Source organism: Saccostrea cucullata, unplaced genomic scaffold (assembly GCF_032062105.1).
Source record: "Saccostrea cucullata isolate Sc308-1 unplaced genomic scaffold, CSIRO_AGI_Scuc_v1 ctg4564, whole genome shotgun sequence".
NCBI lineage: Eukaryota > Metazoa > Mollusca > Bivalvia > Ostreida > Ostreidae > Saccostrea > Saccostrea cuccullata.
The window spans coordinates 97,750-112,713 of NW_026923849.1; the positions used below are offsets into that span (position 1 = coordinate 97,750).

Below are 14,964 nucleotides of genomic sequence, written 5' to 3' on the forward strand. Positions count from 1 at the left end.
ATGTGTGCATGATTATATTAATTTTTCATTTTGTAAAGATGAAAGAATGTTTTTTCATATTCTAATTATTTGCTCTTGTAAATGTCAGAGGTTTTAATTTCCCAGAAAAGTTTTGTAATACAACTTTGTTTCCACTTATCTTTTAATATGAATTTCATAAATTCACTATGTACAGCATACAGTATATCATAAGTTTTGTCAAATGTAATGTGATTTTATTATACAAAGTATTTTATTTAGTAATCTCATAGCAATAGTATATATAATGTGTTGCAGCTATTCCTAAAGAATTGGACCAATGGATACATTCAGGCAGCAAGTTAATCCATCATGTAAGGAAAATGGTATGCTCCATATTAGCTATAAACCAAATTACCATGCAAAATTCCTGGCAAACAATAAAATATTTACAGTAGAATTGCAAATATTTAATTATGCATCCAATGTTTGTGCATGTTTCCATGCATTGTTCTGAATTTAATTCAATTTTAAACACCAATTTACTCTCAATAATGGTATGTTACTACAAGTATGTCCTGATTTTCTCATACATGTATTTTCAGAATTGATTTCATCCACAAGAACATGAAGTGATGGAAATGATTTGCAGCTGCTCAGTATTCCTTGTACAGTTTACCATAATTTGAAAAGCTGTTTATGAAATAAAATTTCTTCATAAAAATTGATTTGACTTTTTCATATACATGTACTTACTGTGCAGGTGTTGAAAAGGCTATTAAGATTTGATAATCTTGACTTGCATATATTTGTGTGGTGGGTGTCAATGTCCATCAAGTTTTTATTTCCAGCATGTACATTGTGTTAATTTGTTTTTCTTAATAATAGTAACTGAAAAGGAGATTAAAGGCTCCCCTAATTGATTCAAAACAGGAAAGGGGACCACCATTTTATTCTGAAGGGAGGGGGGGGGGGTGGCAAGATTTCCCAGGTCATTATTTTTTTTTCTTATATCTTTTCATGTCAATGAAGGACAGGTCTACTAATATTTATTTCCAATAAGATGAAGGACAGATTATTTATTTTTCTCTTAACTGAAAAATGTCTGACAAGCTAAAAAAAATAATTTATAGGAGGGGGGAACACTGGTCTGGGGCAGATTATTTATTTTTTATCCAGCGTGGTCATATTTATTTTCAACATTTTTGAGATCTACCCTCCCCCCCCTCTTTTGGAAAAAAAATGGTAGTCCCTTTAACAAATACAGGAATATTTATGATTTCCACTAAGTCTTTCTTCTTAAAATGTACAACTTAAATCCCATAGGAATGAAGGTTTGAAAGAAAGCCATGATAGAATCTTGTATGCGGAAAAAAATATTTGTACACAAGTGTACATGTATGTACAGCAGTGACAGAAAGGTATAAATTTATCGAATCAATTATTGATGGAGGCTTTCAATTGACTATTTTAATTGAATATTCCGATTTTTATTAACAATCGGCGTTTTAAATTACATGCTGCGGCAAACGTTACACGTACATGCATATGTGTTTACACATATTCGAGGAAATGCGGAAGGACTGAAAGACATAATTCATACATGGTATAGAGAACGAAGTCACAATATCGAAAGTAATATCCAGTGTTTTATGCATACTGTTCGATTAAGTAAAAAGATCCCAGCGCAGTCTGCAAGTATAGGCCTATAGTTAAAATCTACGAGGTAAACAAACTTTATCAAGTACTAAAGAGTTACAGTACAGCTCACGAGTTTTCCGCATAAAACACGGGGCACCGTGGACCGAGAACCCACGCTTTAGCGTGGGCCTTGAAAATAGTCGGCACCTTTGAAGTAGCGGTTTCAGCGCTCCGTGTAGCACGGTGTGTCCACGGTGCACCACGGTGTGTCCACAGAGTGTTGCGGTGTGTCTCCACCGTGTCGCACGGAGTTTATGACCAAGAAATCTTACTATTTTTTAAACTCACGAACATGTGTTACAAATTATAGTTTTATTTTAATATCCGATGTCAGCTAGCTTTGCGTGGCTTTTTTTTTCCCTTGACGTCATTCCATTTTCCTCGCCTTAAAGTAATAAATAAATCGCCTAGCAGTGTCAAGACTGAATAATCCTATTTTTGCAACTCATTTTCAGATGCTTTTAATGCATCCAAAGTATGTTTTCGTGACAGGAAATCGCTTCAAACTTGAACGCACACAGCCAACTGGTCAGGTAACATGCCTTAGGCTGTTTATGGATTATAGTGAAGTCTGAGTCTATTAAATAAATATATTACGTGAACACATCATTGTATTGCATTGATTATGCAAAAGGTGGTCTATAATAAAGTAGTTTAAATCAAGATCATTTTATATTCGATGATAAAAGTTAAAAAAAAAAAGTTAAAACAAATGTTAATTTTTTCTGTTTTATCTTTGTTTCTGTTTTTTATGTGTATGTAAGGGTGTGTGTGTGTGTGAGTGTAAGATTATTTTTTTCAAATTAATTTTTTTTTGATACCTCCCCCCTAATTACTTCTGAAGTATACAAACACAAATCTGGAAAATATCCATACCCAAAACCAATAATAATTCTTGCGTATGTAATTCCTAGAATCACATATTTAATCTCTTACACTGTTACTGTCCGCATTATTCTTTTGAAATAATGTACATCTTTTAGCTGATTCTCGAATCTGGATTTTCTGGAACCCCACCTGAAAGTGTTATTTTAATTCAAATATATGTAAAACTATGACCTTTTATATAATCATCATTTGTCTAATGCATACTCCTGAAACAAAACTTTGATAGAAATTAATATCAATGTTCTTTCCAATTAGAGTATCGGTAGACGTTCACATGGATCTAGTTTCTTTTCAAATTAAAATGGGGGGGGGGGGGGGGGTACGTGCGAATTAAATGTAGAACGATGAACACGTCCTTATTTATTTTACTTAAGTAGAACACACAATTTATACTGTCGTGTTTAGTTTGTACTCATTTTTATCTGTTCATGAAAAAAATTAATAAATTTAATTAAACATAATAAATTAACTTAATAAATCGACATTTCATAGCTTTGTTCGGTATCGAAACCAGTATCATGATTTTACAGTAACACTGTGCTTCTTATTCGTCAAAAATTATTCAAGTCGTTTAGCTGGTATCCAGCCGAACTACATAATCATTCAACATACAATCGTAAACTTGGTGAAGCACCTGTGTTTAAAAGAAATTGTCTGAGGCGATCCGAGTGTGTACGGTAGCGGGTAAAGAGGACAATAGGTGTCACTGCAGCATTACACAGAAGACCATTCGCCGGATTTCACTGGAAGTTAGTTACGCAACATTACGGCGACAGGTAGACTCTTCTTCAAGACAGACTGAATTTGAGAAATTCAACACCAACACATCCGTAATATGCAATCTACAAACCTTCAACTTCTTCTTACATTAAATAAATATATTTTTTTAATATACCGACGTAAGAAAAAATTAACTATTAATGAAAAAAGAAGATTGATGTAAAAACCAACCGGGGAAAGGCACAAATTGTTTAAAGATGTAAGCAAAAATAAATATGAGAAGGGATACATTACATCCAAAGTTTTGTAAAAATTACTGATTCCTTATATTTTTTGTCAAGTCGTGATAGTGTGTGTGTGGTGGGACAGTTGAGTGAGGAACTTGTTTGATTATCAAATCAAGTAAAAAATATTTCATAGTTTATTTCCTCAACTTTTTATCAATAATTAAGAATAAAAATCAAACAAAATTTATATGCAGAATATTATGACAGTAAAAAACCAGAAGTCTCTGTCGAGACTGTAGCTCTACTGGTTTGTACTGATCAAAAACCGATGCACAGAATTATGTATCTTAGTGTAGTCTACTTGTGTGATAAGTTATATTGAAATCAGACCAAAACTGTAGAAGGAGTAGCATTTTAAAGGAATTCCACAGAAAATTCTACTTTTAGTAACCATGGCAACACCACTCATCGAAATCAAAAACCGATGCACTATTCTATGTATCTTAGTGTAGTCTACTTGTGTGCCAAGTGATATTGAAATGAGACTAAAACTGTAGAAGGAGTAGCGTTTTAAAAAATTTCTCAGAAAATTCAATTTTTAGTAACCATGGCAACATCGTTCATCGAAATCAAAAACCGATGCATTATTTTATGTATCTTAGTGTAGTCTACTTGTGTGCCAAGTAATATTGAAATCAGACCAAAACTTTAGAAGGCGTAGCGTTTTAAAGGAATTCCTCAGAAAATTCTATTTTTAGTAACCATTGCAACACCGCTCATCGAAATCAAAAACTGATGCACTATTCTATGTATCTTAGTGTAGTCTACTTGTATGCCAAGTGATATTGAAATGAGACTTAAACTGTAGAAGGAGTTGCGTTTTAAAGGAATTTCACAGAAAATTCTATTTTTAGTAACCATGGCAACATCGTTCATCGAAATCAAAAACCGATGCACTATTTTATGTATCTTAGTGTAGTCTACTTGTGTGCCAAGTTATACTGAAATCAGACCAAAACTGCAGAAGGAGTAGTGTTTTAAAGGAATTTCTCAGAAAATTCTATTTTTAGTAACCATGGCATCACCGTTCATCGAAATCAAAAACCGATGCACTATTTTATGTATCTTAGTGTAGTCTACTTGTGTGCCAAGTTATATTGAAATCAGACCAAAACTGTAGAAGGAGTAGAGTTTTAAAGGAATTACTCAGAAAATTCTATATTTAGTAACCATGGCAACATCGTTCATCGAAATCAAAAACCGATGCACTATTTTATGTATCTTAGTGTAGTCAACTTGTGTGCCAAATTATATTGAAATCAGACTAAAATTGTAGGAGGAGTAGCGTTTTGAAAAATTGTTTACAGACAGACAGACAGACAGACGGACGGACGCCGGACGCATTACTATCACATAAGCTCTTCTGGTCTCTGACCAGTAGAGCTAAAAATAAAATAAATAAAAAATAAACTTTAAGGTGCTTTGGGAAAATGCAATGCATTGCTATGAAAAAAAAAATGCTGAACTAAAATTAAAAAAAAAACTTGCACAAACTCAACAAGGCAACATAACTCAGTCATACATGTAAACACTGTCAATAAATGTAATTCACAATAAAATCCAATGAAAAAGATTTCACAAAGGGAAAAAAAATCTTTGAAAGATGGAAGGTTTAGAACCACAGTTCATCAAAAATGAAACATATTGAAACACAATTAATGCCTTGTTACTCTACGGTACATAGATTAGAAAAATTATATTATACATGACTTGCATGTTAATAAATGGTAATACATGTAGATAAATAGAAAGACTATGTGGGGTAGGGTTTTGGTATGATTAACATGGGATACCCTTGAACCGCATTGTTTTGAACATTCGAATATCTCACAGGTTTTTGTTCATCTCACTGAGATTGAGATATTGAGGCTTATAATTATAAATATGAGCCCATCAGCACTTGAGATAAGGACCCATTTTTCGCACTAAAGATTATTAGAATGAAAGGAAATTTATATAAGAAATTATAAGGAAAATTCTTCCAAAAGAAATTTTAATAGTGGGGTAAAAATGCTGCATTTAAATGTAAATGTACAACCTTATCTTAAGAAATAAAAACATGAGCACACTTTTTTTCTTCATAAAGTTGCCATCAAATAACAGTTCAAAACCTCTTCCATAAAATTATATCCGTCATTCAGATCAGCTCTAAACAATAACACATTGCCAATGTTTATAAACACACATATTAATTAAATTAGTCTAAGATGAATATTTTGCTAGACAACATTACTATCCCCTGCCTCTGGTGATGCCGATTTTCGATGGACCAGTTCCATGCTTCCCATTTCGTTTGTTTTATATCGCTGATTTTCATCCTCGATGATTTTCTCGATCTCTCCCTCCGTAATGGGTTCCCCTTTAGCTCGGAGGAGCTCCGTCTTGATGATGATTTCATTACTCATGTACGCTTCCCTGCGAATGTGTAACTTGAGTTTCTCTGGGACGTCTGGTATTAACCAAGCTATCAGGCCAGTTATTACCACGATAACATTCTGAAGGAAAAGAAATTAAATATAAATCAAGCATAAATTCATGTTGTTCCTCTGTAGACTTTAACTTTTGTTATCTACAATCAAACTTCATAAGATAGTAAATACAGTAAAACTTGTCTAATCCCAAAACATCTAGTTCCAAAGAAATTGGCCAGATTAGACAACAAAATAGAATTTACTGAAAGGGACTTGAATTTCACATCATAATAGACATGATTTTGATTATCCAACATCCAGTTTAGACAAGCTTCACTGTACAATGGAATAAAAATTTAATTTTAGAGTACAAAATTTCATGAAACTACATTATTGATTACTGCATGCAGGGAAATTTTTGCCCCTGTTTTGTCTTTGCCTTTTTCGTCCTACTCTCACTTTGCGAATATAAAACAGGGCGAATTCAAAGAATGCAGTATATTTTCTTAAATAAAACTATGCTTGGTTGAATTTAAAGGGGCAAAATTGTCTGCAAGTGTGAAAGGGTGAAAATTACGCGGGGTCACAGGGTAAAAATAACCTTATATACAGTATTATTCAAAGTACTGTTGTACATGCATCACCATTGCATTGATAATTTAAATACCTGTTTTGTGTACGTACCTCAAATGCCACAACAAAAGCGAACCTTGCAGCCAGGATATGCCAGTACAACTGTGAGTATTCATAAGGTTTATCAGCATCAGGGGGATTCCGAAAATCTCTGTAGCTGTAAATTTAAAGACCAAAGCAAGTTACTTCCCTTTGATCAGCTGTTTTTAAATTAATCTCACAAATGTAAAGCTTAATGCGGTATCAACATGCAGTATAAACTAATCACAATTTCTTGTTTTCAAGTCTAGAGCAAATGCAATTACTGAAATAGTCTCTTTTGAGAAAATGCCTCTTATTCATCAGTTAATATTTATTTTCATTCTATAAAAACAAGGGCCTATTGACCAAACCTTCCGAAAAGCAAATATAGAGGACAAAAAAAAGATGAAAAGAAAAGAAATACCATCTGGTAGCAATAAATTTTCATGAAGAAACAAGACTAATAGTAATGAGAGACTTACAAGCAAGTTTCAACATTTTCACTGCCAGGAAAGGCTGGGCGATGAGATTCGCTAAAATCTGAGGTGTTGAATACGGAAAGTGTTTGACTTATGTAGCCCTCCAGACCACCCGTTTTGCTGTACGATGTCTCGTACACAAGACGAGGGATGAAATCAGACGTCAAGGCAATGATGAAAGCCTATTGGACATAAAAACAATATTTTAAATGGGATACAAAAAAGTAATAAAAATTTACATATATAAAGCCAATAAAATAAATTTTGTAGAGTAAAAATATGCCATGAAAAACCAGAAGTCTCTGTCAAGACTGAAGCTCTACTGGTTTGTACTTATAGCAAAGGAAGAGAAAAGTTCTTAAGCAGTTGGGAATTGAAACTTTACCACAGCAATAAAAAGAATAATGATCCTTGATTAAGTCTCTTTATGTTCTTAGTATAGTCTATTTGCATGCCACATTATATTATAATCAGACTTAATCTGCAGGAGGAGTAGTATTTTGAGAGTTTTAACAGAAATTTCTATTTTTAGTTACCATGGCAACACCGTTCATCGAAATCAAAAACCGATATATAGAATTATGAATCTTAGTGAAGTCTACTTGTGTGCCAAGTTATATTGAAATCAGACCAAAACTGTAGGAGGAATAGCATTTTGAAAGAATTTCACAGAAATTTCTATTTTTAGTAACAACGGCAACACCGTTCACCGAAATCAAAAACTGATACACAGAATCATGTATCTTAGTGTAGTCTACTTGTATGCCAAGTTATATTGAAATCAGACCAAAACTGTAGGAGGAGTAGCATTTTGAAAGAATTTCATAGAAATTTCTATTTTTAGTAACCACGGCAACACCGTTCATCGAAATCAAAAACCGATACACAGAATTATGTATCTTAGTGTAGTCTACTTGTGTGCTAAGTTATATTGAAATCAGACCAAAAATGTAGAAGGAGTAGTATTTTGAAATAATTTCACAGAAATTTCTATTTTTAGTAACAAAGGCAACACCGTTCATCGAAATCAAAAACCGATACATAGAATTATGTATCTTAGTGAAGTCTACTTGTGTGCCAAGTTATATTGAAATCAGACCAAAACTGTACGAGGAGTAGCATTTTGAAAGAATTTCACTGAAATTTCTATTTTTAGTAACAAAGGCAACACCGTTCATCGAAATCAAAAACTGATACACAGAATTATGTATCTTAGTGTAGTCTACTTGTATGCCAAGTTATATTGAAATCAGACCAAAACTGTAGGAGGAGTAGCATTTTGAAAGAATTTCATAGAAATTTCTATTTTTAGTAACCACGGCAACACCGTTCATCGAAATCAAAAACCGATACACAGAATTATGTATCTTAGTGTAGTCTACTTGTGTGCCAAGTTATATTGAAATCAGACCAAAACTGTAGGAGGAGTAGCATTTTGAAAGAATTTCACAGAAATTTCTATTTTTAGCAACAATGGCAACACCGTTCATCGAAATCAAAAACCGATACACAGAATTATGTATCTTAGTGTAGTCTACTTGTGTGCCAAGTTATATTGAAATCAGACCAAAACTGTAGGAGGAGTAGCATTTTGAAAGAATTTCACAGAAATTTCTATTTTTAGCAACAACGGCAACACCGTTAATCGAAATCAAAAACCGATACACAGAATTATGTATCTTAGTGTAGTCTACTTGTGTGCCAAGTTATATTGAAATCAGACCAAAACTGTAGGAAGAGTAGCATTTTGAAAGATTGTTTACAGACAGACAGACAGACAGACGGACGGACGACGGACGCATTACTATCGCATAAGCTCTTCTGGTCTCTGACCAGTAGAGCTAAAAATGATGTAATTTTGTTTTGAAAAAAACTTACATTTGAAATAATGGCTATCCTAGAAATGCCATATAAAACACTGTACCAGATGCCTGTAAAAGAGAAAGAGAAACATACAGTGTACATATAACATTGCACAATTGCCATGCTGCAGATAATTTTTTTATACCAAATACATGATGCTCAAAAATTTATTGTTATTGTCCACATAAAGATGTCCAACAATTATCTCAGACTTAAAATTCATGCATCTCAGTGATTAGTTTTTTTTTATCACAAAGCTTCCATATGATAAATAGACTGTAAACAGATTTACATGTAACAATCTTGAATATGCTTATAAACTGCAATGTATACTACATGTAGCAGTATATTCTTTCAATTTTATATTCCAAATTGACCAATACAGCTACAAGTATAAAATTTCACTGGGTATCCAATTTCAGTCCTCGTTTACCATTCATTTACATGTAATGTTACTTATGTCTGGAATCCTCTCTGCTATTGGCCTCCTAAGCTGTGTTGTGAACTTGACGGCATCAAATCGGATCTCCAGTATGTTGTTAATCAGGGCAAAGAGAGGTCCCAGTGGGAAGGCCGCCACAAAGAGGGTCAAAAACCCAAACTGCAGTACTGAAATATATTAAAACCAGAAGTCTCTGTCGAGACTGAAGCTCTACTGGTTTGTACTTATTATATAGCAAAGGAAGAGAAAAGTACTTAATAAGCAGTTGGGAATTGAAACTTTACAACAGCAATAAATAGGATAATATGATCCTTGATTAAGTCTCATTATGTTCTTAGTGTAGTATACTTGCATGCCACATTATATTATAATCAGACTAAAACTGTATTTGGAGTAGCATTTTGAGAGTATATAACAGAAATTTCTATTTTTAGTAACTGTGGCAACACCGTTCATTGTAGTAAAAAACCAATACACAGAATTATGTACCTTATTGTAGTCTACTTGTGTGCCAAGTTACATTGAAATCACACCAAAACTGTAGGAGGAGTAGCATTTTGAAAGAATTTCACAGAAATTTCTATATTTAGTAACCACAGCAACACCTTTCATCAAAATCAAAAACCAATAAATAGAATTATGTATCTTAGTGTAGTCTACTTTTCTGCCAAGTTATATTGAAATCAGACCAACACTGTAGGAGGAGTAGCATTTTGAAAGAATTTCACAGAAATTTCTATTTTTAGTAACCACGGCAACACCGTTCATCAAAATCAAAAACCGATATACAGAATTATGTATCTTAATGTAGTCTACTTGTGTGCCAAGTTATATTGAAATCAGACCAAAACTGTAGGAGGAGTAGCATTTTGAAAGAATTTTACAGAAATTTCTATTTTTAGTAACCACGGCAACACCGATCATCCAAATCAAAAACCGATACACAGAATTATGTACTTTAGTGTAGTCTACTTGTGTGCCAAGTTATATTGAAATCAGACCAAAACTGTAGGAGGAGTAGCATTTTGAAAGAATTTTACAGAAATTTCTATTTTTAGTAACCATGGCAACACCGTACATCGAAATCAAAAACCGATACACAGAATTATGTATCTTAGTGTAGTCTACTTGTGTGCCAAGTTATATTGAAATCAGACCAAAACTGTAGGAGGAGTAGCATTTTGAAAAATTGTTTACAGACAGACAGACGGACAGACAGACAGACAGACAGACAGACGGACGGACGACGGACGCATTACCATCGCATAAGCTCTTCTGGTCTCTGACCAGTAGAGCTAAAAAACAGCTGGAGTTTAAATATATTTTAAACTTTGCCTTGGTCGATATTGATTTTTTGGAGAGAGAGAGAGAGAAGAGAGAAAAAGAAAGAGAGGAGTGAGCGAAAGAGAGAGATGAATGGTTACTCAACACGGAAGATAATGGGCACCTACAGTTAGCGAATAATCTTACTCTTATGAAAAGGAAAGATGTTAATGAAACATAAATCAAATTAATAATGATTACGGGTATAAATTGATCAAATGGACAAAGAAATTTGCATCATTCACAAAACTTGCACATTTTTATAAAATTCATATTTAAGTACCGGTGTACTATATACTTTTTCGTGTAACGTGTGTGTAAGGGGGGGGGGGGTTATACATGTATGCTAGAGGGTTCGGAATAAATATTTTTGAGCACTGGTTCGACTGACTAATGACTTCCAATTTCACTACTTCGTAAAATAATTTACCAGACAAGTCCACCCTCTACCTTTTTATTACGTTAACATCATAACACCCCCTACGCCTACCTCCTTTAATGAGATGAAATTTAATTTCAGCACATAAAATTAAATTAATTCCAATTCACCGATAGCTACAGGAGGAAATTGGAAGTTATGAAACATGTTATATTTTTGTTAAAATTGAATCATGATTAAAAAAATACTTTAAAATTAAGTTCAAAAACTAATAAATAGTGATCCAACCCCCTCGGCAAATTGAATGTGAATTTAAGAGAGAGAGAGAGAGAAGAAAAATATTGGAGAAAAATGGTGCTACTGCTAATATTAGTCTTACCGCTGACCTAGTAAATATAAATATTTTACTTAAGATTACTATAATTGCTATAGTGCATGAATTTTTATTACTAGTCTGATATTTATTTATTAGTCTCGGACTTACAGATATCGAGTACTTATGAACCCTGCGTCATCGATCAACCAACCATTCATTTAGATATAATGTTTTAAGTGACAAAATTAACAAGGCATAGTACAAGTTTAGATATTGAGCACTGCACTGTTCAATAGGGGAACTCCAGTATGAGCAAATGAAACCGGAAATCTTAAACAGGGGTAACAGGGGTAGCGGACAGTATATAGGGAACTTATATATAGTGAGCTAGCTTTTCTGGTGATGCGGTAGAGTCTCCCTCTATTTCAGGCAAGTTAAGCAACGGCAAGCCTGTTTAACCCTTGGATGGGTGACAGCTTCACGTAACATTAATTATATGACTTGTACAGATATGATTAATTAATTTTAATTCTTTAATTGAACCGGGATAGATATATTCAACACATAAATTTAAACTTGATTTACGCATAGTTAATTTCAATTCATATTCTGAATTATTTTAAAGATAATACTAATACTATGCCAGGGATTTTTTTTTCAAGCATTAAAATAAGACTGTTTTTAAATACAAAGTATAACACATAGTCATTTTCACACCACTGCAACCTCCCCGAGAGCGAAAACAATAGGGACAGTAATTATCAAAAAAGTACATTTCCAAACATGAAAATTCTGCTTTTATTTCTGAAGGGGGGGGGGGGGCTAAACCTACGAAGCAATATTCAATGTCTCTTCTAAGTATATATTTGGGAAAAAAGTGGGGGGACCCCCCCCCCCCCCCCGTGGGTCCCCCCCCCCCCCGTTTCCGACGCCTATGTCATATTTTCATAATCGACAAAAAAAAAAACTTGCAACTAATGCATGGTCAAACACTGATTCACAACCAACGAATACTCAGTGAGATATTTTAGTAGTAATGTTTTAATATTTTCCTGCGTAAGGTGTTTATTAAATACATGTATACAGCATAGGTGTCGGGACCTGGGGCTAAGAGTGGGAAGGTCATGGCCAAGAGGAAATAACAGTATTCCTTTTGTGGTCTTAGATTTTTTGCGTTTATTCCTTGTTTATGTGGACTTTTTGTATGTAGATTATGATTATTTACTTCAATGTATTTTTCACATTACTTTTTGGGGAAAACTGCGTAAAATTTGATAATTCCATCGCGACCAAGTAGCAAAGCAGCGTGGCATGTGCATCTACACTCGTCAGACTTCTATAGCATAATACATTTATTTAATATTTGTTAAGATGGGTTGTATAGGGAGTAACGTTGATGAACGGGATATATGGTGGACAATGCCTTTCTACAAGAAGTGTTCAGATCCATGACCGATATATATACCTCAGTTGATTGACAGGTGGAGCACGTGGATGTAAATTAAGAAATTGGAAATTTAATTGTTTCGGGTTTTCAAGGTTAATTTTCACGATTTTGTTATCTGTTCAGAAATCCAGTTTTTACCGGTGAAGTAGTGTTCTACAGAAATCATTTAATAAATCTTGTTAAATTACACGTAAAATCGAACAAAATATGTAAATCGAATTTTCTTGATAGTGATAAATTAATAGTGAAGAATTACAAGTACGTTTAATTACATTAAAAAAATTTACCGGCAGACCGTGTATGTTCTTAACTGTAAATAAGCATTATTTTTTCACAATTCAAAAAGAATTGTTTCTACATATCTTGAACTAAGTATCGAAAATACAATCTGTTTATAATCTAAATATTTTTTAAGTTGCTGCAGCATGTATCGTTTACTCATTATTTGGTTTTTTTATGAATGAAAAGCAGTACATGTTGATGTCAATTCGACAACCATTGTGTTTTTATTACACACAGGCCAAAGACACTCGTTTTAAAAAGGTCATTATAAATCTCTGCATAGTGAAAGAGTTATTGCCACGATAAAATTATTTGAGAAAATTATTTTGAGAACTCTGAAGATTTAATAGCGTTTTCATATTTCAGGCAAACGGACTACTATTTAATCTTGAAAAAAAAAAATAGGAAACTAAAGGTTTGTTTCATTAAATAGACTTAAAAGCAGAATTGCAACATCGTTACCTATTCCTTCATCTAAAATTTACATGCATGTTTTAACTTCTAAACATTAAAAGCGATATATTTCTAACTTTCTTTAATAGACACGGTGTAACACGGGCACCGACACGGTGCAACACGGAGGGTATAATGGACGAGCTTCCTGGACACGGAGGGACACGGTGGACTTCTTGTATATTGAGAATATACACACACCGTGGCACACCGTGTACACGGTGTAACACAGAGCATTTCACGCGGTGTTTCTTCCACCGGGCGTTGCGGAAAACTCGTGAGCTGTACTGTATCTCCCATGCTGGGTCAACGATGCGTTTGAAAACTATATTTAGACTGACTGTACCAAGATTCCAATTTTTAATCAAAAAGTTCAAGGGCAAGGCGACAATTTAATAAGTAGATTTTTATTTTAAATTATTCATTTTACTGTATAGTTTTCAAAAAGTGATGCTCATTTCTTTGTAATCCTTTAGGTATTTTATAATTTCCGATGATATTAGGAAAATACCCTATTTTTCATATACTACTGACTGTTTTAGGTGAATAACTTCAATGTATCGGAAAACCAACTGAATGAGCATCACTTTTGTGAAAGTATAGATACCTAGGGACAATTTAAAACATTGTGAAGTTATTTGTTTGTTTGCCTTGCCCTTGAACTTTTTGGTTAAATTTAACATTTCATTTGTTGACCTAAAATCGGAGCCCACGTGACTTTAGAGGGTCACATGATCAAAAAAAAATCCGAGGTGAATAGCAATGGACATACTCTTCAAGATAACATTAAGCTATTTTAACTAGAGTGTCTTGCTGAAAAATAAATTAAATAGTTAAACATTAATTATATCGTTTTCGGTGACTTTTTATAGAAAATGTTGCCTTAACTGTACTGCGTTTTTTTTACCAACTGCAAATACTTGTAGCAATTAATTAAAATTACCAAGACCAACTGCAGACTTGCCATTGCCATCAGACACAGACCTATTCAAACTCTATGACTATGCATTTTTTAACACATATTTTGGATTATATTAAAGAACAAGAGGCCCATGGGCCAGATCGCTCACCTGAGCACCCTGGCTGGGAAAAAGTAAATCTTTTAGTTCTGATCTGGTTTGTGCTTTTGCCTAGCCGATTTACTCAGGTAAGCGATGTGGCCCCTGGGCCTCTTGTATTTATTTTATTGTCTTATTTTTTTGTGTGCGTCAATCTTCATTTTTTTTGTTTGTGTTTCATTTTTGCACAGCATTTATGGTAAGAATTTAGTATACACTCACTTTTGTGAATATTTATATAATCTTTCTGTGACGTAATCCACCATCTTGCTTTCTTACCTTCATCTGACCACTCGATATCAT

The 14,964-nt window shown here is 33.6% G+C and overlaps 1 protein-coding gene and 1 long non-coding RNA gene across 2 annotated transcripts; one reads left to right on the forward strand and one right to left on the reverse strand.

The window, feature by feature from the left end:
* The first annotated feature begins 239 nt into the window (after nucleotides 1-239).
* On the forward strand, nucleotides 240-686 carry LOC134265070 (uncharacterized). The gene is made up of 2 exons (XR_009991686.1): nucleotides 240-344; nucleotides 564-686. It is a non-coding gene; the product is annotated as an uncharacterized LOC134265070 (long non-coding RNA).
* A 4,265-nt stretch (nucleotides 687-4,951) lies between these two features.
* On the reverse strand, nucleotides 4,952-14,964 carry LOC134265074 (anoctamin-4-like). Its single transcript, XM_062747316.1, has 7 exons — nucleotides 14,941-14,964; nucleotides 11,485-11,491; nucleotides 9,418-9,570; nucleotides 8,977-9,029; nucleotides 7,102-7,280; nucleotides 6,650-6,755; nucleotides 4,952-6,049 (listed from the first exon to the last, which is right to left on the reverse strand). The coding sequence occupies exons 1-7, from the start codon at nucleotides 14,962-14,964 to the stop codon at nucleotides 5,774-5,776; spliced, it is 798 nt and encodes a 265-aa protein (XP_062603300.1). The 3' UTR covers nucleotides 4,952-5,773.